Consider the following 25,077-nt stretch of genomic DNA (forward strand, 5'->3'; position numbering starts at 1 on the left):
ATTATATTAAAGAGTCGACACTTGTTTTCAAACACAATTTGTTCAGGAAAATCAAAAAAAAATTCTACAAAAAAAAAATCTTCTTTATGATCAAATGCATATAAGTGGTCCCAGTCTGAAGAACATATTACATGTCATGTAGTGTTGAAATAACAATTTCAATCTACCTACAAGTTAGACCTGAACTATATAATAAATGGAGTTACTTTTAAGAATGCACATCAAAACACAAATTCAAATTTAGATGTTTGTTTCGAGGAATGAATTTAATCATTTATTTATTCATTTCACATACAAATTCATGAAAAAGCATACTTTTGTTTTAATAATTTTAACAGGGGAAAACAGCCACACACATCATACAAACAGATGTGCTATAATAATGTTTATGTTTTTATGTGGATGGAAATGTTTCTTGTGAACTAACTCCTTTAGCATTTTCTGGACAACCTGAAATCCCCATAGATATTTATTTTTGATAGAATAATGCATATAAATACAAAACATAGTATTATTTACATAATAAAACTTTCATCTTTTGTTTATTTACTTACAATATATATACATACAAATATAGATTGATATTTACATACATTAATTCAGGTATGGTGAATACATGTCTGAAATGCTTAAACTAATTATTTGATTTAGCCTTAATACTAGGCAGTTGAATGGTTAAAAATCGAAAAAGTCGGTACCACTTCAGTGCATTGTCAATTGTCATACACAGTGAGTTAAATGTAAACAGTTTGCATGGTTAAACGGAAGTAGTGATATTCAGTTGACTAACAATAGGAGTGGAAATTAAATATACATCAATAACATTTCTCTCTTTGGTCAACAAATTCATTGTCTTCCCAGAGTATTGGATACAAGGTGATAAAGGGGAATACAAACATATAACAATAATATTAATAGCTACATTTATTTTCTGCACCATCCCAGGGGATGCCGAAGGCACCTACAAACTACAAAGTATTATTATTACCCTGGCTTTAGCATTCAAGGAATACATTCCTACCAGGTACCCATTTACTACACCTGGGTGGAGAGTGGATAATGTAGGGAAATGTCTTGCCTAAGGACATTAGTGCTGTGGCAGGACTTGAACTGCGAACCATGTGATGCACAAATGCAGTGACGTATCCGCTAGACCACAACACCTCTATAAGATACACTTCTTGGTGAGTGTGGGGCTCAATGAAACATCATATTTACAATCAAGCATTACACACAAATCCCAAGATAAAACAATGCAAAAAATGTCTGAGCAAGCACATCAAGTTTTTATATACACTCAACTTATAAACCATAACAAATTGGGAATTCTTTGAATATTCAAATGCATGTGATTTATCAATAAGACACCTCAGCACAGCTTTAGCAGTAAACCTGGCATGAATATTCTCTGGAAATTCGATCCCTCGTATTCAATCTCAGTGTAATGAATTCAAATTCCTTTAAAAAGTGTCAAACTTGATAGTTTGGGCTCAGGCATGAAGAAAAATCAGAATCCTTACGACTATCTCTTAGGTGTTGTTCCATTTATATTCTTGTAAAAACCTGACCAGGTATTTAATTCAATACTTATCTCAGAAAATATTAGTATTTAACTCACTTTCCGGCTTCGGTAAAATGTTTAGCCAACTTTGGTATTCAGTTGAAGCTTTTGGCTAAGTATTTTACCCTGAGTTTAAGACAGCTGTCTTAAGCCATCAATTTCGGATGCCTTGATTGACAGTCCTGTGATTTTCATACACAGTCATTATAAGCTGCGCAAAATTGTATTAGCGTGCATTAGTTGCACATTATTTTTGATTGACCATGTGAGGTCACAAAGCTAATCAGTAAGTATTTTGCCTTAAAGTTGGCTAGCTTATGCTACGGTCACAAAGGTTTGTACGAACAATAATTTTGTACGAATTTCCATGTTTTTCCATTGTCTTCCGAATTTCCATTGTCTGAAAATCGTTCGTACGGCGTTCGTAGCCTTTCGTAATGGCATTTGTGACCGAGGCTTTAGGTAAAATTCTCAAATGTAATCTGAATATGAGTCAAGATACATTACTTAGCCAAGGAAAGTGCTAACTGAAATAATGACTTAATCCCCATATTGAACTGAATATGGGCCCTATTTTTTTAAATATCAGTCGTTTATAATGAAATGTTATGCTTGAAGTTCCCATATGATAATCTGGATAGTGTTGGCTTAGTAATCTAGGTGCAAATTAAAGCCCACTCCTCTTAATCCAGTAGTTATGTTTCATCTGTATTTTCATTTCCTCTGCATATGAATCTTAGTACTACATATTTGAATGTGATGTATTCAAGGGTCCTTTATGACGGTATTCATAATGTTGGCTTAGTAATCCAAAGCACAGATTAAAGCCACACCCCTCTTAATCCAGTGGTTCTGTTTCCTGTCTGTAGGCACCTCCACGGCAATGACATAGTTGGTTGAATGACCAGTGGTTGAGAGGGTACCTGTAGGGCAAAAAGAAAAAAATATAATAGCATAAGCAATAGAAAGATTAATCAAAAGAAAAAAAATTCAGGATTAAAACAATACTTCACTGTACACCAAATTATGCAGCCATCGACATGCTGTCACGCATTTTTATGACAATTTTGTGAAAATAATAGATTTTTAGAATAAAGCAATTATATATATTACACACTTTAATTTAAAAAGCATTATTACATCAAAACCCTGCAGCTATGATTACATCAAGGGCTCTAAGCTTGTGCCAGGGCGTATGTCAAGCAATGGCTATTTAGCTTAGCAACACAAGGGTAATGTCTATATAAAGTCTTCAGGTGGAACTGTAACATAATAGATTTAGGATGGCCAAGCGCTGGAAAATGTAATTTTTTTTCTTCTTTTGAATATTTCTTTCTGTATGTCCATCATTTAAGTTTCCAATATTAATATAAATATATCCAAATAATGGAGCATTTTCAAATGTATCACCGGATGATGATTATAGTCCAGGGGTGACTTAAATATGAAAGCCAAATGGGATGCCCAATCATTTTTAACTGCATCAACTAAAATTGAACTGTGCAGATGTGGATACATCCTAATTATAACAAACATGTTTAATGCAAAGTATATTTTTGGTCATAATTTAATTGAGGTTATTGGAAATGTAGTCACACTTTGTTAAAACATCAGGAAAAACTTTGGGCATCCTATCTGGCACTTCATATTCACGTCGTAACTTTACGAACAGCTTTATGAAACACCCCCTGGCTGAATGACTATATACACACCTGCTCTTGTGAGAGTCTTGTAGACTGGACAGACATAGATCCCACTCTCAGGTTCCTTGCGGTTGGCTGCCGGGATGAGCTGCATGACAGGCATGTCGGTGTAGAGTTCCTTGGGCCGGGACTCTGCCAGGATGTGAGAATCATACTCCCAGCGAGCTCCTTCAAGATACAGGCCTCGGATGAAACAACCACTCTCAGGACGTTCGGTCAGCTGCTCAGCCGGTTCTTTCCTGACCTATAGATTTCATCAATGAATCAAGAGGATACAGATTGACTTAACAGCAACTTACAAAATAGCCCTAGATTTAAAAACTGTCTAAAGCTTTGTACACATATAGCTGTAGGAAAACAACACAGCAAAGTACAATGCCATATAGGCCTAATGTGCTTCAAATGTATGTATCTTGTAACACACCAATAATTGATACACACATCAATATTTTTGGATTCCTGATTTATGGATATCAAAGAGGTAATAAAGATGAAAGGATTAAGCCATTCTCATTTGCAAGTTTATGAAACAGGGATCTGGCAGTCAAGTAAAATAACCACCACTACATACACTACAAAAGCTGAGAGCAAATTCCTTACAGAATGTTGGCATTTGTTTTTTATCAGAATGTTTTATGAGTCAGCGGGTGTCCTACCTGGAAGTCAAATCCAATGGTATCGATGGAGATGATGGCACGACGGGCGTAGTTCTGCAGGGTTCCAGTCAGGAAGGCTTGAGGGAAGAAGAAACCAGAGATCCAGAAGACGCTGGGGATGCCTTCGTAGATCCAGGACTCGACAAACTTCATCCTCTCCACCAGATCGGTTACCCAGGAGGACAGTGGCTTCAGGGATGGGTACGCCTAAGCAAGGAAGATGGAGAGAAAAGACTGTTGGTAATCTTTCTTGAGCTTATAGTTCTAAGCAACCCGGTGACTTAAGCCCACGCAAGCCAGCTATTCCCACTCCCGACGAGGGATAGTCAGCCTATTTGAAACGTTGAGCCACTCCTACTACCCATCCTCTCCAACCGGTGCTGTGAAGTAACAAAAAATGTTACCAAAAGTCTTTTTCAAGACTACCAACAGCCATTTTTAGGACTCCCCAATCCCCCCCCCCCTCTCACATGGTGCAACCACAAGCCTACTGTATATCTACATCATCACGCAAGCCGATACTTATAAGCAGCATATAAATAATATTGATGAACGTTTTTTAGTAGAATTTTAACTATAAACTATCTTTATGCATATTTAGTCAGATGAATAAACCCTATCCCTTACGCTAACCTTGTCTGGATAAGTCTGAATCTGAGTCTGACTTAGAGAACAAGTTAATGTGCCAGTGTCTTAAGGCAAAAAAAAAAAAAAAAAAAAAAAATCGTCTTAAGGCAACAGCTCTACATAACGTAGTATCTCTTACACATGTAGAATCTCAAACTGTGGCGGGTCATGTAGAGTTTACTTACAAACCTATACTTGCTATCTCAGAAAATATTCATGTACCATCAACAATCAATTGTGAATTAAGACAATAATTAAGACAATAATTAAGACAATAATTAAGACTGAAACAGCTAATGAAAATACTGAGCTACAGCAAAGCAATTTGATTGGCCTGTATGGGAATCTCCATACAGGGACTGCTGGGGGGTGTTTCACAAAGATCCTAAGTAGAACTTAACTCTAAGTTGGACTTAAAAATTATGGACAGCCATTAGCATCCTTGAAAACATTTTGTAAAAGTTATTTTAAAAGGCATTAAATGTTGATTCAAATCAATCATATTTTCTATTATCAAAGAGAGTTCATGTTCTGGATGAGGAATTTATAAAAAAAAGTCTAAAATACTTGAATTTCTGATTTTGAATACATTTCATTTTAAGACTCCAATGGCTGTCCATAATTTTTAAGTCCAACTTAGAGTTAAGTTCTACTTAGGATCTTTGTGAAACACCCCCCCCCCCCCCCCCCCCCCCCCCCCCAGGTGTGACCAGCAGGAAACAGTTATATGTTGATACCTGAAGTGGCTATTTTTTGCAATTGCACAGTAAATACAACAAAAGTTAATGGTAATACAAAGTTTTGGGAAATTTTGAAAATTGGCTGGATAGTGATTCTTAACAATTTTGATATATTTGGATGCCCCTGTGGATCTATTATAAGCACTAGAAAATTTAGCCCTTACAATTTAATATCAAAATTTACTGGTGCTCCCAGTAAATTTTGATAAATTTCTAATAGCGCTTACAGCCATAAAATTGTGGCTGCGACCATGAAAATCTCAGAATATGTAGTTGTGATTTATAATTTCCAAACGGAAATAGCCAATCGGTCGATTTTAGCCAAAGAACATTGTTTTATGGCTTAATTAATGTCTTGACCTTGAGAGGGACCTATACAACATAAAGAGTTTATTATATCAATTTCATAACTTTAGACTCAATTACAACCACGACAACGATCACTTAATATTGTAGGATCACATAATATATGTTCATTTAAACCAAATTCATGACCCCATACCAAAACTTTGTATTACTTTTAATCAGTTAGTTAGTCAAGTAATCAATGTGTGTCTGACACCTACCTTGCCAGCCCACATTTCTGGGACAGTGTTGTTGAAGATACTGTTAGACATGGTCTCCAGCTCCAGAGAGAGAACCACCAGACCCTTGAGAGCCTTCAGAAGGTTCTTCACAGTGCTATGGATGGTTGTCAGCAACCGGTTGTACCTGAATGAATATAAATAATAATAATAAAAGTGGGTTCTTGTATAGCGCTCATGTCTGTCAGACTTGACACTACTGGCGCTCCCGATTATTACCCTCGCTTTAGCCCGGCTGCCATTACGGCGCTCTAGCATTTCCAGGAATTAATTCCTGCCAGGTACCCATTTACATCACCTGGGTTGAGTGTGGCAAATGTAGATCAATGGCGGGACTCGAACCGCGGGCCTCAACAGTCCGATAACATATCCACTCAACCACGACACCTCTACATGAAGGTACAATGTACAAGTTGATATCTCCTATTTTGAAGAAGTACAGTGTCCATGGATTCCTCATACATTACAAGATGATTCTTGTTACCTTAACAGATAGCAGAGCCGATGGGCTAGGAAATCTTGAATAAGAGGCAGAAGGAGAGATAGAAGGGGAAGAGGAGGAGGGATGGATGAGGGAAGTGGGATAGTAGAGGATGCTCAAGGAGGGGGTAGACAGGGAGGAGTGATTGATTTATTTGATAACTTCTTTATTGAGTACAGTGTCCATGGATTCCTTCTTGGACACCATGACAGCATCGATGGACTGGGAAACATTTGCTAAGCGGGAGGGGTGGAGGAGGGAGGTGGGATAGTAGAGGGTGCTCAAGGAGGGGGATAGACAAGGAGGAGGGAGAGATGGAGGGGGGAGTGTCAGTGATTCATTTACCTGATTACTTCTTGAATAAGTACAGTGTTCATGGATTCCTCATACATCACAGGATGTTTCTTGGACACCATGGCATCGTCGATGGGTTGGGGAACCTTGGCTAGGATACTGATAGCTGACTCCTCAATAACCTAGGGTTAAAAGGATACATTACAAAACACAAAGTTCTCAAAACCATGTTGTCACAGTATCTATGCAATGTGATCATAGGCAATTTTTTAAATGTAAGCTAATTCATGCATATGCCTTTGTGAAACTCCTTGATACAAATTATTTCATTCACCTGTTCACGAATAAATGTATCTCAATAGTCAAAATTTGTTGCTAGGTAGGACAAACAGTATGGCTTGCCCTACCTAACAACATGTAACATATACAATACAATGATTCATGAAATAATTTGTATCGAGGCACTTAAGTATAAATTTTATTACATTATTAAAATGGTAATTTTTATCATCATGGTGATTTTGTTACCATCAATGGTAAGTTTTATGCAACGGGACCCTGGACTGGGAGATCATATTGCACTCATATCCCTTTTTCTTATGTTAATACAGAGCTGATTTGATGAGATAACTACATGTCAGTGACCTTGCAGGGAGGTCTAATCCCCTGGCCAAACTAGTGCAGATGGGCTTTAACAGCAACATGTTATATGAAAGAAGAAGACTGTGTGTCCCTACATCGCATCTAAGGAATCTCTAACCTACCTCTTCCCGTGACTTCCCGCCTCCCGATGCTGTCTTGGGCTGGAGCTTCATGATGTTAGTGAGGGTGGTGAAGGTCTCGTTCTGAGCGAAGGTGATGTTGGCGTTGTCATGGAGAGAGAAGATCTCCGGGGTATCGTTGATGGGGAGGCTTCGAATGAAGGCCATGTAACCCTGTCAAGTGAAACAGTCACACAGATATTATACAAAGATATGTTAACATTTTTCTTTTAAAGCCCCACTGCACTACTTAAAGCTACTTGCGCCCTCTATAGATCAAACAATGCCCAATCGGTGCCTGTTGGTCACCCATGATCCCCTTATTCTTATGTTAATTGAGAGCTGATTTGATGAGATAAGCACCTGTCAGTGACCTTGCAGGGAGGTCTAATCCCCCTGGCCAAACTAGTGCAGACGGTCTTTAATACATCAATCTTGTCTGAAAAGCTTTGTTTTGAAGTTCAAAAATTCAATAACAAAAAAAAAAAGGTAAAGGTAATTTATGATATCATGGTATGGTAAAGAATAAATATATTTGTTTCTCATGGTTTGAAGGTTTATCATTGCAATCGTAGAGAATAGAATGAATAATTCAGCGATATGACTGGAAAAACAAAAATTCTTAAACATGCAGGCATGTAGATAGAGCATCTTTTCCTGCATCCGCCCATTAAATTTCATATCGATCTTCCATGCAGTTTGGAAGAATCATTGCTAATCACTTACTTTAATACATACATACATTTACATATTTCCCATATTGACAGATCTGCATAGAAAATATTTCACTAGATTGCTTGCATGGCGGCAGCTTTTGAAAGTGCACAGTACCTGAAGATTTGAATTATGTAAATTTGGTATCAAAAGATGTTCATGATTCTACACCACAGTCATGAAAGCTCAAAGTATATATTGTATTTAATTCACTGACATATCATGAAAGGCATACAGGGGACAGATTCTGCTGCTCCACAGCACTTTAAGGGTTAAATAAGAAACGTCTTGACTATAGTGACTCACGTTGTGATCGTGGTTGGTTGGGATTTGATTGTAGATGCCTGACTCAGAGTACTTGTGGCCTTCCTCCAGAACATCATCACAGTAGTAATCAGCCAAGATGTTCATGATGCAACGTCTGTCTCGATCGTCTGTCACACGACCACCGTAGTTGATATGACCAGCTGTGTACTTCAATACCTACACATAGGGGTTGGAAATTGAAGTATAAAGATGATTAAGAATGCATAAACTTGTCACTCGACCATCTCACTGTCAGCTGACCGGTATATACTTCTGGTGAAAAATTAAATGTTCTTCAGTTGTCACTTTTCCCATTCTCGACCCATTGTATTTGCATGGGAACCGGAATTGCCTTTGCAAAATATACCCATGATCTGTGCTGCCCTCTAAGGCCAAATACCGTTGCGGAAGCGAAAATTAAGGTAATGCAGTCAAACCTGCTTTAGTGACCACCTGTCTACAAAGACCACCTGTCTACAAGGACCACACTTTTTGTTTCCCTTGAAAATGGGTTTATCATTGAAACGTGTACTAAAGGAATCTGTCTACAAAGACCACTTTTTGTGTTTCCCTTGGGCGGTCGCTGTAGCAGGTTTGTAGCAATATCCCATTTTGATGTAGGACTGAGTTTTACCTTGAAAGGCACATGGTCCTCGTACTCCATGAGGAACATCTTGAGCTGACTGATGCAGATCCTCAAGTCTCCGGTGGTGAACTCATAAGGGATGTTGAAACCGAGGGGGCCAAACTTGCGCCTCTCTAGGGCGATGGCATGGAAGAGAGAAAGGGACAGCAGCAGACTCTTGAACTCATGTGTCTGTAAAGAAGAGATAAATAGATTAAGGCTGTGCAAGACCATGTAATGAGGTACCCGAGTACACTCCCAGGCTTACAAGCGAATACTCGAATATTTGGACGCCATGTTTTTTTGTTTTTTTTTTTTTAAATTTCAAACAGATATCTGGACATTTGGTCCCAGTTTCTGAGTGGTGAGTTTGACAGTGATTGAGCTGGGAAACATTTTTACTGACGATACCATGCCGGCAGCCGGCGATCTCCCTGGCACGGGTAAGCGTCGGCCTGGACAGTGCCAGGTGACCGGGATTTTTTTTTTTTTTTTTTGCGGTCGAATATTCGAGTACGAGAAATCGTACTCCAGTATTCAACTACCCGTCGCAGCCCTAAAATAGATCAGAACAAGATTAACGGATATTGTTCTATCATCCACACAATAAGTTAGTTTTTGCTGTCCAATAAAGTAAACTTAACATAAAAAACAGCCAAAGAGGAAAAATCCTGACAGCTTTGAATAAGAGAGAATTTTTTTTACAAATACATTTATTGTAAACCACATATCTGAACTGTAAACTCTTCTGACACTATCTGTTCCATTTTTCACTAGTAAACAGTTGAGTATAACATGCATAATTTATTAGCACTTAGGGATTAATGATACAAACTAAGAACGTTGTGATGATATTCGTATGATAGTATCATCCATAAACTGACAACTGCAGGGTACTGATCAAGCAAATTATCATATGCAAGCAATAATACTTGCACAGTTTTCCTTCAGACAGTCAGGTGTATTATGATATCTTCAATGTAAACAAGCCACTCTACTCACCTTGCCAATGCATGAGTTGAGGAAGTCATCGTTCAGACTCGTGTAACTCTGTAGGAGGTTAGCCTTGAGACCTCTAGGAGGTTCAATGGTCATCTTAGAGCTGTTCTGAAGGATGGCTACTGGAAACTTGGGGCTGGGCATACTGGTCAGCCACAGACGGAAGTCACGATGGACCTAGCAATAATCACAAGAGGAAAAGATTTGTTTAATTGAAATGAAATATGACAGATTTTCGAGTCTCACCTACAGTTTTTAAATCTAAACCGAACAATACAAATGTAAGAATTTTTTAAAAGATTTCTTTTTGATAAAAAAACCCTGACATATCAGATTATTCATGATTGTGATTGACTACAAAGATTTGATTGATCTAATATTATTCTCAAAGTCCAAAGGCTGAAAGGCATTGGATACAAAGTGTTAATACAAGAATCATGGTGTTCAAAGCAATAGAAAAGACCTGTTGAGGAACCTTTTGCTTATCACTCATTCCTGGTAATACAAAGTTTTGGTATGGGGTCATGAATTTGGTTCAAATGAAAATATTGGATGCATATGTGATCCTACAATAATCAGTGATCGTTGTCGCGGTTGAAATCGAGTTTAGAGTTATGAAATTGTAAATAATATACTATTTATGTTGTATAGCTCCCTCTTAAGGTCAAGATTTTAATTAAGCTATAAAACAATGTTTCTGGACTAAAATCAACCGATTAGCTATATCACAACTATATATTCTGAGATTTTCATTCTCGCAGCTACCATTGTACGGGAGAACCGGTAATTTTGTATATTCAATTTTTCTCAAAAGCAGAAGTGTTTTAGGGGCTAAATTTTCTAGTGCTTATAATACATCCACAGGGACTTGCAAATATATCCAAATTGTAAAGAATCAATATCCACCCAATTTTCAAAATTTCCCAAAACTTTGTATTACCTTAAATATGGAGCACAGTGACAAGTTCCTGCCAGGGTGGCTTTTTCTAAAATATGACAACTATAATGACAATGCTCCCCCCCCCAAAAAAAAAAAAAACCCTGATGAGCTGCACGTGGCAAATGTGGCTTAGAGGAATCATCTAGAAGCCCTGCAAAGTTTGAAAGCTAAACCACTTGTGATGTAACTCACATACTCTGCAGGGTCACATACCCCATACCTGCCAACATTTGAAAATAAGAATTAGGAATTTCTAGCCCGGTAATGCCTTCGAAAATAAGAAATCTGTACCTTTAACAGGCGTTCGCACATGCAGCCACAGTGTACATGTAACTGGCAATACGTGGTAAATCTGTACAAAAAACAACAAATACTAATTCACTGCTCGATCATGCAGCCATTTAACGGACGCAATACGTGAACTCTCAATTAGGTCCTAAGAATCCAGAAAATCAGAATATTCTGGATTATTCGAAAGAGTTGGCAGGCACATACCTTGTCAGAATCAATGTTCTCAATGAGTCTCTCAAGGGCAGGCATCCAGGAGGGTGACAGATGGCAGTTCTGGAAGAACACCCATTTTCCACGATCCATGGCACTCCTTGCAAGAGCCTCTGCTCTTGGTCCCTGTACAGTATAAAGAGTATAGTAGAGCTGGTTGAGTGATACTGCACAATAACAATTTTCCACCATATTCATTCAATCGACTCGCTTTCATTTTTATTTGTGTTCCAGGTATTCCATTTCACTTCTTTACTGAGAGAAATTCACATACAAATGGGAACATGTTTGAAATAACTCTGAAGGTGGTCTACTCATATTTGGTCCTCTGTGTCTACCTCCTATGCTGACTTGCTTCCATAGTCATTAAACTGTTTTCTTAGCAAGATAAGGAAACCTCACAGTTGAAGAGTTTTTCTTCTTCAGAACATCGAAAAGTGGAGCCAAGTTAGATACAGTAATTTGGGCTTCAACACAGTCAAAATGTTAGGAATTTACCATGAGAATTTGTTTCACGATATCTTGGTACAAACTGATGTGTATGCAACATAAGTGTTAATAGCAATGTTTGAATACAGCAGATATATATTCACACCAAATCCACATTAAAAGACAGAATACATTATAATTTAAACTCTGACCTGTCCTTGACCCAGAGAGATAGAGGTCAGCTTCTTGGAGAACCTCATCTCCTCAGCAAACTTGTAGAGGTCGGCAGCAGGGTCAGTTCCCACGGACAGGACGAAGACCAGGGGCGTGGTCGGAGATGACTCCTTGTACGCCACGCCCAGATCGGCGGTCTGCGGCTCGATGAAGCGTTGGCCGAGGTTGGTGGCAACGTAGTCCTGCATGGCATTGGTGACACGGTCCGCCCGGATGCACTTCAGGACCAGGATCTTCTGGAAGTCGTCAAGGTCCGTGTTCCAATTTCCCGGTAAAGGTTCCCTACAAGAAGAAAAATGTGCAATATTTTGTCTAAAGTATACTCTTAGAGTCTCTAAAATAACACTGAATGTAACCTGTATTGAGATGGCTCAGTGGCAGAACAGCGAATTAGAAACAAAGGCAAATTGTTAATGCCCTTTGATGAGATACTCGTCCCCAATTACCTACAAAAGCCGTAGATCCATTGACTTACCTTTTAAAAAGTCAAGATAATAAAAAAAGTCATCAGTCATCATAATCTTGTATATAACGAGATTTGAAGACGAGATAAGCCCTTGTGAATTTTTAATTTTGTGAGATGCATTCAAACGTATAATGTGTTTCATACAATTCATTTTTGTAAATTCTTATCAGCAATAAGCATGAGCAGAAATAAACATCAATCTACATACTTGTGGTATGGATACAAACATTCATAAGGTATTTTTGCAGTGCATCTCTTTACCCTCATGTTTTCAGAGAGCAGACGAATCCGACAAATTGCACAAAACTCATTAAAACTTCAAGCATAAGATAAAATTGCAGCTGATTTGTTTACCTGTGTGGCTCAGTACTGTCAAAGATGGCTTTGTAAGCTGCAGAATGGTTTCCAAAGTCTTTGGCAAACTCTACAAATGTATCCTGAAAGAAGATTGGAGTACGTGATTAAAAGTGAATAATATCAGATCTATGGTATAATGGAGGTAAAATTATGATGATCTCACATACAATCCCTTGGACAAAATATCCTTTCTATATCTCTATTTTCAAATATACACACACTATTTTCTCTCCCTAACTACAGATAACTGATAATCTGTTTTCTATGAATAGGAATTATATCACATCAGGGGTGTGAGCAATAACCCCCCCCCCCCCCCCTTGAGTGATAAAAATGGCATCTAACAACATATTAGAGTGCAAAAATTGGGGAAAATCAGGGGAAAATCAGGAAGAAAACAAAAATGGGGGGAAGATAAAAATTTGGGGGAAAAAAAATCAGGAAACCCACTTAAATTGGGTAATTATCAGGCCTGCATACAGTATGTGCATGTACTGTATTATGGTCAAGTTTTCTTTAAAGAAGTGTTTCCCTCCATATTTCGATCCATCTTTGTCCTTCTACAGTGTACCTCTACCTCTCTCCAACATATCTTACCAGGGCACTAAGCGAGAGAATCTCCATCCAAGCTCTCTCTGACAGCCAATCCGGTGTTGGGTTGGGAAGCTCTACTTTGATTGGGCCACCAGATAACAGGTACCTCCACTCATCCTATACAAAACAAAACAGCATACAAAATAAATTAACACAACAAATCTAAACACTTAAATACATGTGAACATTGGCACAGCTGAGGGCATCCTATGAAGAAAATAAAGCTGTGTATTACAATAAACATAACCTAAGCTGTGATGTAGCTTGGAGCATGAGGAGGCACCCCCCCCCCCCCCCTTTGCATGGTGACAAGATGAGTAGAGGAAGTGTGTGTGTGAGAGAGAGAGAGAGAGAGAGAGAGAGAAGGGAGAGAGAGAGCCAGAAAGAAAGAAAAGGAAGAACATGAAAAGAGGATTGTATGACTCTTTCCCACATTTTCCCCTAATAATCTCATCAATCTACCATTATCTTACCCACTATGAACTTCCCCACGGCACTACTGCATGTCATATTTACATTTTTTATAACACAAGATGTAAAATTACTTATTTAATGGAGAGCCAGGAGTGACAACGTGCCAGACAAGAGCACTATAAAAACTCTTTTATTATTATAATAATAATAATAATAATAATAATAATAGTGGGTTCTTGTATAGCGCTCATGTCAGTCAGATTTGACCCTCCTGGCGCTATTATTACTTTTATTATTATCATTATCATTAGTATTATCATCATTATCATTATAATTATTACTATTATTAATATTACTACTACTCATATCATTTCACAAATTATTATATTATTACTATTAATATCATTATTATCATCCTTATTAACATTAAACATTCCTATCCTTCTACATCGACTCTAAAACAATTGATATAGTTTCAAGATTTTCTTACTTCTTTTCTCATTTGTATCTTCTTTATACTTACCATGTTAATCTTTCCCTCATTCTGTAGAATCCTGACACAGAGCAGGAAAGCAAACATGAGCTTGTGCTTCTCAAACAAGCTACGACACACATTGGAGTAGAGACTGAAGGTGAAATATTCATTGATGTTGATGATACGCTGTGGCAGGTTGTCTGTACATAAAAGAAAATAAAGAAAACCATATGGTTGACATTTTATCAAAGAAAACATTAGCTTACCTATGACAATAATAAACATACAAGAAGCGCAGGAGAGTATATTCAGTGCAGTAGGGTATATTTCTATAATAAATGCACTATATAAATTGATTTGAATATTTTTATTATTATTATACATGTAGGTGTGAATAAATGCTTTATTGAATATCAATAGAAGGTTAAATAGGAACAGATTTAGTGATAGTATTTTGACATTATTTTCACATCCTGAAATGGTTAAGATTTGTATTTATTTCACTGTTCACACTTCTGTTTTCACTGTTTCACTTTTCCCTGTCTTTATTTATGATAAATAACATGATAAATAAAGCAATAAAAAGAATCTACATCACTCCTGGGCCTCGTCTTATAAAGAATTTTGATTGATCCAAATCTTTCGAAAGTCTTCCAATCAATCGCAAGTTTGCAGTCTCCTATCTCTTATTTACACAATTGCAATTGATGCGATTGGAAATAAGTTGGGATTAATCGCAACTCTTTATTTTTAAAAACACCATAACACTCATCTATTCTTAGCTCCCATTCACCTTGCTTTACAATTTTCATGGTTTTGTATTGTAAAGAAATTACAAATAAATATTATTGTAATATGCAGTCTTACCTGCCCTCTCTGAATTGGCAATGCCAGCTAAGAAGATACCGATGAACCAGCCGAGTGAGTACTGGTACATGGGATCCACACTGGCCAGGTCCGTGGTACAGAAGAAGAGAAGCTGTGTCCTCACAGCTACAGGGATGTACTGAGATCGGGTCTCGTCAATCTCACGCTCTGTCTGCTCAGCAACAACCACTTTAGCCTGAAAGATAGATGAAATTATAGTAATAATAATAATAATAGTTGCAATTTATATATACCGCCTTTTCCCCCGGTTTAAAAATTAATTTGAGATTCCATCCATGAGTCGGTGCTCGAGTTAAAATATATACAAGTTCCACTATGCAGTTACAGTGTGAGTTCAATGAATGAATACACTCTCAGGGGGGTGTTACACAAAGATCCTTAGTTGAACTTATCTCTAAGTTGGACTTAACATTTATGGAAAGCCATTAGCATCTATGAAAATATTTTGTAAAAGTTATTTTAAAAGGCATAGAATGTTGATTCAAATCATTCATATTTTCTATTATCAAGGAGATTTCATGTTCTTGATGTGGAATCTATAAAAAGTCTAGAATACTTGAATTTTCGCTTTTGAATATATTTTATTTTAAGGCTACAAATGGCTCTCCATAATTTGTAAGTCCAACTTAGAGTTCAGTTCAAGTTAGGATCTTTGTGAACACCCCCAGGTTAGGTAGTACATCTTATTGCTACATGCTGACCTTGATCTCCTGGGCCTTGACCTTGGACGCCTCAAGCACCTGGATGAGATCCACATCGTCCACTGGGTTACCCTCAGACGAGCTCAGTCGCTCAAGGATCTTGTCCTCAATCTCCTTCAGTTCGCTCTTCATCTTGGCGTTACTGACGATGAGCTGGTTCTTGGCCTCTTCAAGATCGGGCCTCTCCTCAGCTACCACACGGGCCAGGAGCTGATCTTCAAGACCACTGCACACGGTTAAATTGAAATGTAATTGGACTATCAGACTTGGTATCTTGGATTTAGCTGCACCGATACTTATCCAAGCATCTGCACCACTGTACTAGATCTTGGCCCTCTTCCATACAACTAACAAATGCTAAATATTTACGTGCAAAAAAAAAAAAAAAAAAAAAAAATTATGAAGAAAGAACGTACCCCTTCTACCATAATTGGGAGAAAAAAATGGAATAATTTCAGGAAAAACGTAATGGTCGGCAGCTCTGGCCAGGATCTTACCTTGGTGACAGGGTGAAGTTGACCAGTGTGACCTTGGTAGAGACCTCAGGAGTGTAGTGAGGATTGGGAAGCTTGGTGGTGATGTAGAACTTGAAGTCTTCATGGTAAGGGATGACAGCATCTCCTAGCTTGATAACGGTGCTTCCTTGCTGCTTAAAGGTCTGTATGGATCGAGGCAAAGATGAAAGGTTGGATTCAGTAAAGGACATTCAGATAGTAGTCACAATGATTCATCAAAATCATCATGTAGGTCAAGTAACATTTAGCAGAAACAAGTTTCCATCCTCATTAAAGAGAAAAACAGTTTTTATTCAACAAAGAACCAGCCAACAAATGTTGGCAAATTGATGTTAAATAAATATTTTTGATGCAATCTCAATAAAATATAATAAACAAATCATCATAAAAATCAAGTGACACAAGCAAAAATCTATTAAGCCTCAAAAAGATGCAATGCTCTGATACTTTTTTGAAACATTTTACAATCATGCATCCCTTCTGTACAATATTAAAGACATCAACCATATAAGGAAATGAAACAATTATAGACTTATTTGAAGGCTAAACATGAATATAGAAAGAATCCTGAACCTGTAAGAGACTTTCAAAGTAAGATTCATCTGAAAGCACTCCAACTACAGTCAACCTGCTTTAGTGACCACCTGTATAGAAAGACCACCTGTCTACAGAGACCACATTTTTCTTTCCTTTGAAAATGATTTCTTATTGGAACATGAACTAAAGGAACCTGTACATAAAGATCACCTGCCTATAAACCGAGACACTTTTCTTGTGTCCCTTGGATAGTCCTTATAGGCAGGTTTCACTGTATTAACAAGTTTCTTTCATTATATTTAGTCAAGAGCAAATTGGTGAAGAAGGTCTGGGGGGGTGTTTCACAAAGAACCAAAGTTGAACATATCTCTAAGTTGGACTTAAGAATTATGGAAAGCCGTGAGCATCTTTGAAAATATTTTGTAAAAGTTATTTTAAAAGGCATAAAATGTTGATGAAATCATTCATATTTTGAATTATCAAGGAGATTTTATGTTCTGTAGGTGGAATTTAAAAAAAATCTAAAATACTTCAATTTTTGCTTTTGAATATATTTTATTCTAAGGTTACAAGTGACTCTCCATGATGTTTAAGTCCAACTTAGAGTTAAGTTTGACTTAGGATCTTTGTGAAACACCCCCCTGTTCGTAAAATTACTGAAAAGATCTCTCGGTATATACCTGTCTCAAGAGGATAGGCTCCAAGGCAGGGTCCAACTCCTCCGCAACATTCTCCAGGAGACAAGGTTTGCCAAAGCGGACAGCATTCTCCAGACTGCGCAGGAAGTCACGATCAGACAGCTTGATGATATCAATGCCATTGTCTTTTTCCTGCAAACAAAACAGAGAGATTGTCATTAAAGGGATCCAGTAACTTTGTCTCAGATTCTGTAACAAAATCCGGGATTTAGCTCATGCTGCAATGATAATTATAAACCTTTAGGTCAGTCAGGAACCCCATGTATTTTACAAGCTGATCGCCTGTCTGATTATTAAGATATTTATGATTGGAAATAGAAATCAAATTTTGCGTTTTCCTAATGGTATTCATAACACTACAGTCTAATGGGAAAACAAGTATGGTAAAACCGGTCACTCAAAGATTTTAAATTTTTGGGGGCACTTCTTGATGATTTTGAAGGGCCATATTTTTTTAGGGCTTCAATATTACACATCACAGACGCTGATAACACGTAGGGCCGTGCACCTCAGATTTAACATTGTTAAACAATGCTTTTAAACACTGTTTTTCCTTTCCACATTTTATCGGTTGAAGTTACAAAGAAACCATGAAAAATTAGTACTGAATGAATTCACAAGCAAGAATATTAGTAGCTTCAAAGGCTCAGAGTTAAAAGTCACATCTACACTAACAAAAATTTGTAGCACGTTTACTGAGAACTTATAAGGCTTGATCACTATGTAATACTCTCTTATCAGTCTGGACAAAGTCATTAAAGCCCAGAAAAGAAGAATGTAAAAAGTTGGGGATAGTATATCTAGCTTTTAGGCAGAAAAGGTTTTGGTATGTGTTACTTTCAATGAGTAGTACATTATGTATCAGTATACCAAAAAAAAAATTCAAGGTGACATTTGACGGTTTTGTCATAGCAAAGGCATGATGGCTTAATGGTAGAAAAATGGAGACATAACCAGGAGGTCCTAGGTTCAAAATCAAATTGATGAGCTACTTCCCTTTGGTATGATGCAAAATCTTCAGTTACCAAGTGTATACAAAAGAAATTATGGGACTACCAATCATGGGTCCTCTCTGTGCCTATCTTTGAGGCCAAAGCAGAAGTAGGTAGAGTGAAGAAGAAAAAAAATCATCACTAGGCCTGTCCTCATCAGCTCGAGATTGTTAAATATCCCGCTATTTCAACTATCCCGATCGCAAATTATCCAGTTAATTTGCGTCTTCATCAGCTGGAAGTTGCAATTAGCAGGATATTTGGTGGAGAAAATCACCCCAAGATATCTTGGGCTAGTTTGCAAAATATCCCGGTATTTGTACGTTGTGTCTTTACCAGCCTGAAGACTCGCACTATGCGCGAATGCTGAGCAAAATATCTCAAGCTCGAGTTTCAAGTTTCGAGGTCGAGTCTCGAGCTGATGAAGATGCGATTTGTAACTTCTGGATTATTTCCCAAATCAGAAATAGCGGGCTATTTGGTAATCTAGAGCTGATGAGGACAGACCTACTATCTAATTCTTACCATTGCTTTGATCCATTTGTTGGCTTGACCTTGGGGGTCAATGAAGAGCGGCCAGCGACGTGAGAACTGCATGATGACACCATTCTCTATGGAGAGATTGTCACGGGGGAGACCAGCAATCTGCCACGTCCTGATCTTTACAGGGTCCCCAAAGGCCTGGATGAAGCCAGGGTCGGACGTACAAGGCACCTGGTATTCACCGCACTTAGACTGCCACTCCTCTGAGAGGGATGCTCGGTATTCACCCTGTGAGAGAGAGAAATGGAGAGAGAGGGGGGAGAGTGCAAGATAATGAAAGAGAGAGAGAGGAAGACAGGGGAGTGACGGAAAGAGGGGAGTGACGGAAAGAGGGGAATGAGGGAAAGAGAGAGGGAAAGCGGGAAGGAAAGAGAGACGAGAGAGAGGAGAGAGGAGAGAGAGATGTACGGTGTATGGCAAGAAATTGTTTAATACTCCATGGTTAATTTTCATAAGTGTACATTACTACTGATGAGTTATATAGCGTAAAGACTATTATTATCTCATTGAGGTATAATAATCAATTCAAAGTTTGGAATAAAAAGTAAACAGGACATCAAATCTTTTTCATAATTTGGTACAAATAACTATTTTGCATGCCCAGATGTTGTTATTTAAATTTGGAACTACACAGAACTTTGGGTAAAAGTGCATCACATAATTTGCCAAATCTAAATATAACAGAAAGAAACATTAGCATTTAAAAATTCTAAGTGAAAGATCCTGTTTTACCAGCTTGATTCTATCTGAAAACTATCAAGCATAACAATTTTCAAATGTACTTTTTATTTATTTTATTTAACATGTAGGTCCACAATCTACATGAAAATAATCCATAACATATTGACCACATGCACTCTTCTACACAAAAACACTGTGAGAGCTAGAGGAAAGAGATAATGAAGAATAACACCTACTGTGAACGGTCCCAGGTATGCTATATAGCCGGCCGATATCAGCACATCTCCCGTGATCTGGTTGATGACCTTCTCCAAGAAGTCAACGGACTCTTGCCATCGACCCTTCTCATCAGCTAGACCACCGATGAGCTGCGAAAAGAACATCGAGAAATTGAAATTCACATCTAAATAGTCATCAGGAATTAATCCTGATATATTCATTGCTCCAAGAGCTAGCGACTTTTTAGAGTTCAGAATGGCAGGCACATTTCTGATATCTTTTATTGACAGAGCATGGCCACTTTTGTTATACTTTTAAAATGACCTCTTATGTATATATATATATATATATATATATATATATATGACTTCATGTGGGCCCCTGTAATGAGTTGTATACATAACATTAACCTATATATTCACAATGCATATAAAGGCATTGGATAGGTCAGGTTTGTATCCTCCACTTTTAATCAAGTTTTTTTTAACTGTTTCACAAGTGTACAGTACCAAGTAGACTCTTTACTTGGTATGTTAAAGGGATTGGGTAACTTTGTCTCAGATTCTTAAACAAAATCCTGGATCTAGCTCATTCTGCAATGATAATTATAAACCTTTAGGTCAGTCAGGAACCCAATGACTTTAACAAGCCGATCACCTGTCCGATTATCAAGATACTTAAAGATGAAGTTGAGTTGTGGTCATGCGATTGCATTATGAAAGAAACGGTGTGGAACCGACCAGAACAGGTTGATCATCTAGCATATAAGAATGTGTGTGTATTGCAAGGTTCTGGAATCATCAAAATGATAAGAAATTTGGCCAAGTCTTGGTTAAGTTACAAACACTTGCACAGAAAGATGTATATGGGATTATACGAACACGTGGCTTAAAAAGACGGCCCCCCGATTTTTACGATGTTACATGCATATTTAGAATATGAAGGCATTTGAAGAGCCATGCTTTTCAGGGAACATGTCTTAACTGATGTTCTTCCACACTTGCATAATAAGAATGAGTAATGCTCAAAAATTATTTTTCACCTCTTCCCAGAACTCAACCTTCTCTTTAAGATTGGAAATCGTAGTTTTTTGTAACACTACAGTCTATTGGGGAAAATGAGTACTGGTATGGTAAAAATGGTCACTCAAAGATTTTTTACTCTTTTGAGGCACTTCACGATCATTTTGCAGCACAAGTTTTTTTTAGGGCTTCAATATTACACCATACCACAGACACTGATCACACGTAGGGCCATGCATCTCAGATTTAACATCGTTAAACAATGCCTTTAACTTAAATTAAGACATTTGATCACATCCTTATTTTTTTGTATAAATAATATGTGATCAATCTGGTATTAAAGCTTCTGGAAGAGGAGGACAGCTTGTATCTACCTTGTCAGCCCTGACAAGCCTGGCCTTGCAGAGATCACACTTGTTCTCGAGCTCCTCCTTCTTGGCCACGGTGTCCTCATACTTGGCCTTGAGGGTAGCGATACCCTCCTCTACCTCTCTCAGGTTAGCCTTGGCTGCATCCAGGATGCGCTGGGTCTTCTCAAGGTCCTCTCGAGCAAGACGCAGACTTTCCTGTGGGAATTAAGATAAGCAGTAATAAGATTATTTATTATTGATAATTACTGATCATAACAACAATAGTGATAATAATAATAACAACAATAATAGTAATAATAAGATTAAGGAGGAGAAAAAGAAGAAGGAGAAGAAGAAGATGAAGAAGATGAAGAAGATGAAGAAGAAGAAAAAGAAGAAAAAGAAGAAGAAGAAGTAGGAGGAGAAGAAGGAGAAGAAGATGAAGGAGAAGAAGAAGAAGATGAAGAACAAGAAAAAGAAAAAGCAGAAGAAGATGAAGAAGAAGAAGAAGAAGAAGAACGAGAAGGTAATCCAATCCAATCCAATCCAAAAGATATTTGATATAGCGCCTTTTCCTTGCAGTTGCAGTAAACCATAGTAAACCATATTTCTACAGCATATATCTCCTATGATGCATTCACTGTCAGATAAGAGAAAGGGGTATAAATGGAGAGACAGGAAAAGGGGACAAAGGTGAGGATAAAGATGATGAGAGAGGAAGAGAGAGGAAAATGTACATATTCAGAGTGTGTATAAAAGAGAGACAGACAGACAGACAGACAATCAGACAATCAGATAATCAGTCAGAGGTGACAGACGGAGAGAATTAAGGGGAGCGGAAATAGGGGGATCAGTAAACACAAACAAGAGTTTTAGCAAAAGGAAGCGAGGGTATACACTACAACTTACCCTCTTTGGTGCCACGTTCTTGGCCACAAAGTGGTACTTGTGCATGGCCCTGGTCCACTGGCAGAGGGAGGTACAGGCCTTAGAGACCTTAGCAATGACTGCAGGAGTGAACTCTTCGTTGTCAATGAATGGCTGGATCTTGGTGATGACTGAGTCAGGAATGTTATCCTACACAATCAATCAAAAGGGGAAACAGAATGTTTTATAAAAAACTTATATAAAGAACATTAAAAGTATATAATGATATCACTTTGTACAGTTTGAATGGAGATTCATACATGTGCATTTATACTGGGAATCTCGGTCAACAAGCCTAGCTTTTCTGAGATTCCCTTTTTCCTCTCTCAGTTAAATCAAGCAATATAAAATATTTTGTCTTATTCTCAAACTTAAATGTACTCTGTAAACTTATTTTATTACGTACAAACTTATCAGTATTGCGTTACTTGAATAATTCATTTGTTCTTTTATATATTGTAATACTGTATGGTTCATATATGTCATTTTAATTTGTGGATATTTGAGTGGAAAAATAAATCACATCAAATCAAGAGACCAAAAATTGGGATTTTCATACCACTCTTACTGATTTGTGTTGTTAAAATATCTGGGTCCTGTATGTATATCTTACATTGTTAGTGTCATTACAGGAGAATATATTAGTCCTTTTTTCATATGACAATCATTTAATCAAAAATACCCCAGTCATAATCTGTGATGAAAACTCTCACATTGGAACTGCAGCCCAAACATAAATTTGATAAATTTCAAGACATTTCAAGTGCAGATTTTCCATCATAAAAAGGGTACCGTAACTCATAATTCAAATGGATAGATATGGAGCATATCATTCAATGTGAACAGACATATATGCTTCACCAACATTTGATCTGGGGTTTATTTTATCAAAGAATGAAGGTTGCCTTTGGTTATTATCTTAGAATTTGTTTCAGGGTCAATGTTAGGTATAGTATTAGGTCCGATGGTACAAAATCAATTGGTGTAAGAAACTATATTCAGAGCATTTGCCGCTGGAGCATGTATCGTACAACCCATCATCCTCATCCAACTGGGGGGTGTTTCACAAAGATCCTAATTCAAACTTAACTGTAAGTTGGACTTAAAAATTATGGAGAGCCATTTGTAGCCTTAAAATAAAGTATATTCAAAAGCGAAAATTCAAGTATTTTAGACTTTTTATAAATTCCACATCAAAAACATGAAATCTCCTTGACAATAAAATATGAATGATTTAAATCAACATTTTAAGTCTTTTAAAATAACTCTTACAAACAAATTTCAAGGATACTAATGGCTTTCCATCATTGTTAAGTCCAACTTAGAGATAATTTAGGATCTTTGTGAAACACCCCCCTACCTTCAAAATATTGAACATAACAGGGAATTGCTAATGAAGATACTGACCTTATCATATCCGAAAAGACTCTCCAGAAACTTGCCCGGGTCCTGCAGGAGACCCTTGCCTGCATCCCAGTAGTCATCGATCTTGGAGCCTGGCTTCTCTCCAGCCACCTTCTTAGGCTTGACCCCTCTCATGATGCAGACGGCGTCAATCACCATACGCACACCATTGGGTGGCCGCTGAAGAGCACGAACCTGTCATAGAGAGCAAAGAAACAGAAGGAAATTATTGAGACATGAAGTAAATGTTCTCAAATGAGTTATTAGATGCTGCTTGTAAGTATCGGCTTGCATGGTGATGTAGATATATAGTAGGCTTGCAGTTGCACCATGTGAGAAGAGGGGAGGATTGGGGAGTCCTGAAAAAGACTCTTGGTAATCTTTCTTTCTTGACTGTGTGTAGTCCTGAAAAGGACTGTTGGTGTAGTCTTAAAAAATACTGTTGGTAATCTTTCTTAGCTTATAGTTCTAATGAGAACTATAGCCCCGATTGGAGAGGATGGGTGGTAGGAGTGGCTCGACGTTTCAAACAGGTTGACTATCCGTCGTCAGGAGCGTCGTCAGGAGTGTCCTTTATTCTCTACAGGCCATACTCACTTACAAATAAACCAGAAAGCCAAGTCAAAGTCATGTAATACACACTCACCTCTACGACGTCGTTACGGTTGAGCGATTTGAGTGAGGCCAAGGCAGCATCTAGAGCAGGGAGGGCTTCATCCAGGTCTCTCTGGGCGTCGGCAGCGATCTCCTGGGTGTCCTTAGCCTTGGCCATAGCCTGCTGCTCCTCCTTCTGGACAAGCTCCATCGTCTCGTTAGCTTTCACCTGCAAACAAAAATCAATTAAGAGGGATTGTCAATTTCAAATTCAAAATGATTTTTTAGTGATATATAGCCAAAGGAACAAATAACGACGAGAATATATTATCTCTCCCTTTGACTTTCAGTTATTAAAAAGTTGGAGACTTGATTCACGTGAGAAGCTTATTTCCTTGAAGAGAAGCTGAATATTGAATTGCAATTGTCTCTCTCCAGCAGAAGTTGTAAAAATGCCTGACATAAAGATACTCCTGGAATCTGTGAGCAGTATATGGCAATTAAAAAAAAAAAAGATAACTGAAAAAAACAATCATCTTTAATAG

At 37.7% G+C, this 25,077-nt stretch overlaps 1 protein-coding gene across 1 annotated transcript in view; it reads right to left on the reverse strand.

The window, feature by feature from the left end:
* Positions 1-239: 239 nt before the first annotated feature.
* The window catches only part of LOC592542 (dynein heavy chain 1, axonemal), a 73,724-nt gene continuing 48,886 nt past the window's right edge, over positions 240-25,077 (reverse strand). The window contains 24 exon segments of the mRNA XM_030982456.1: positions 240-2,484; positions 3,274-3,508; positions 3,921-4,127; positions 5,854-5,998; positions 6,698-6,828; positions 7,411-7,581; positions 8,428-8,604; positions 9,062-9,244; positions 10,055-10,228; positions 11,487-11,618; positions 12,134-12,437; positions 12,976-13,058; positions 13,576-13,689; positions 14,510-14,661; positions 15,329-15,524; positions 16,051-16,276; positions 16,548-16,708; positions 17,783-17,932; positions 19,318-19,563; positions 20,253-20,384; positions 21,632-21,823; positions 22,517-22,684; positions 23,942-24,133; positions 24,585-24,761. Of these exon segments, the coding sequence (XP_030838316.1) occupies positions 2,363-2,484; positions 3,274-3,508; positions 3,921-4,127; positions 5,854-5,998; positions 6,698-6,828; positions 7,411-7,581; positions 8,428-8,604; positions 9,062-9,244; positions 10,055-10,228; positions 11,487-11,618; positions 12,134-12,437; positions 12,976-13,058; positions 13,576-13,689; positions 14,510-14,661; positions 15,329-15,524; positions 16,051-16,276; positions 16,548-16,708; positions 17,783-17,932; positions 19,318-19,563; positions 20,253-20,384; positions 21,632-21,823; positions 22,517-22,684; positions 23,942-24,133; positions 24,585-24,761 (4,170 nt within the window). The 3' untranslated portion in view covers positions 240-2,362.

The sequence above is a fragment of the Strongylocentrotus purpuratus genome, unplaced genomic scaffold (genome assembly GCF_000002235.5).
Source record: "Strongylocentrotus purpuratus isolate Spur 01 unplaced genomic scaffold, Spur_5.0 spur5_contig_825, whole genome shotgun sequence".
NCBI lineage: Eukaryota > Metazoa > Echinodermata > Echinoidea > Camarodonta > Strongylocentrotidae > Strongylocentrotus > Strongylocentrotus purpuratus.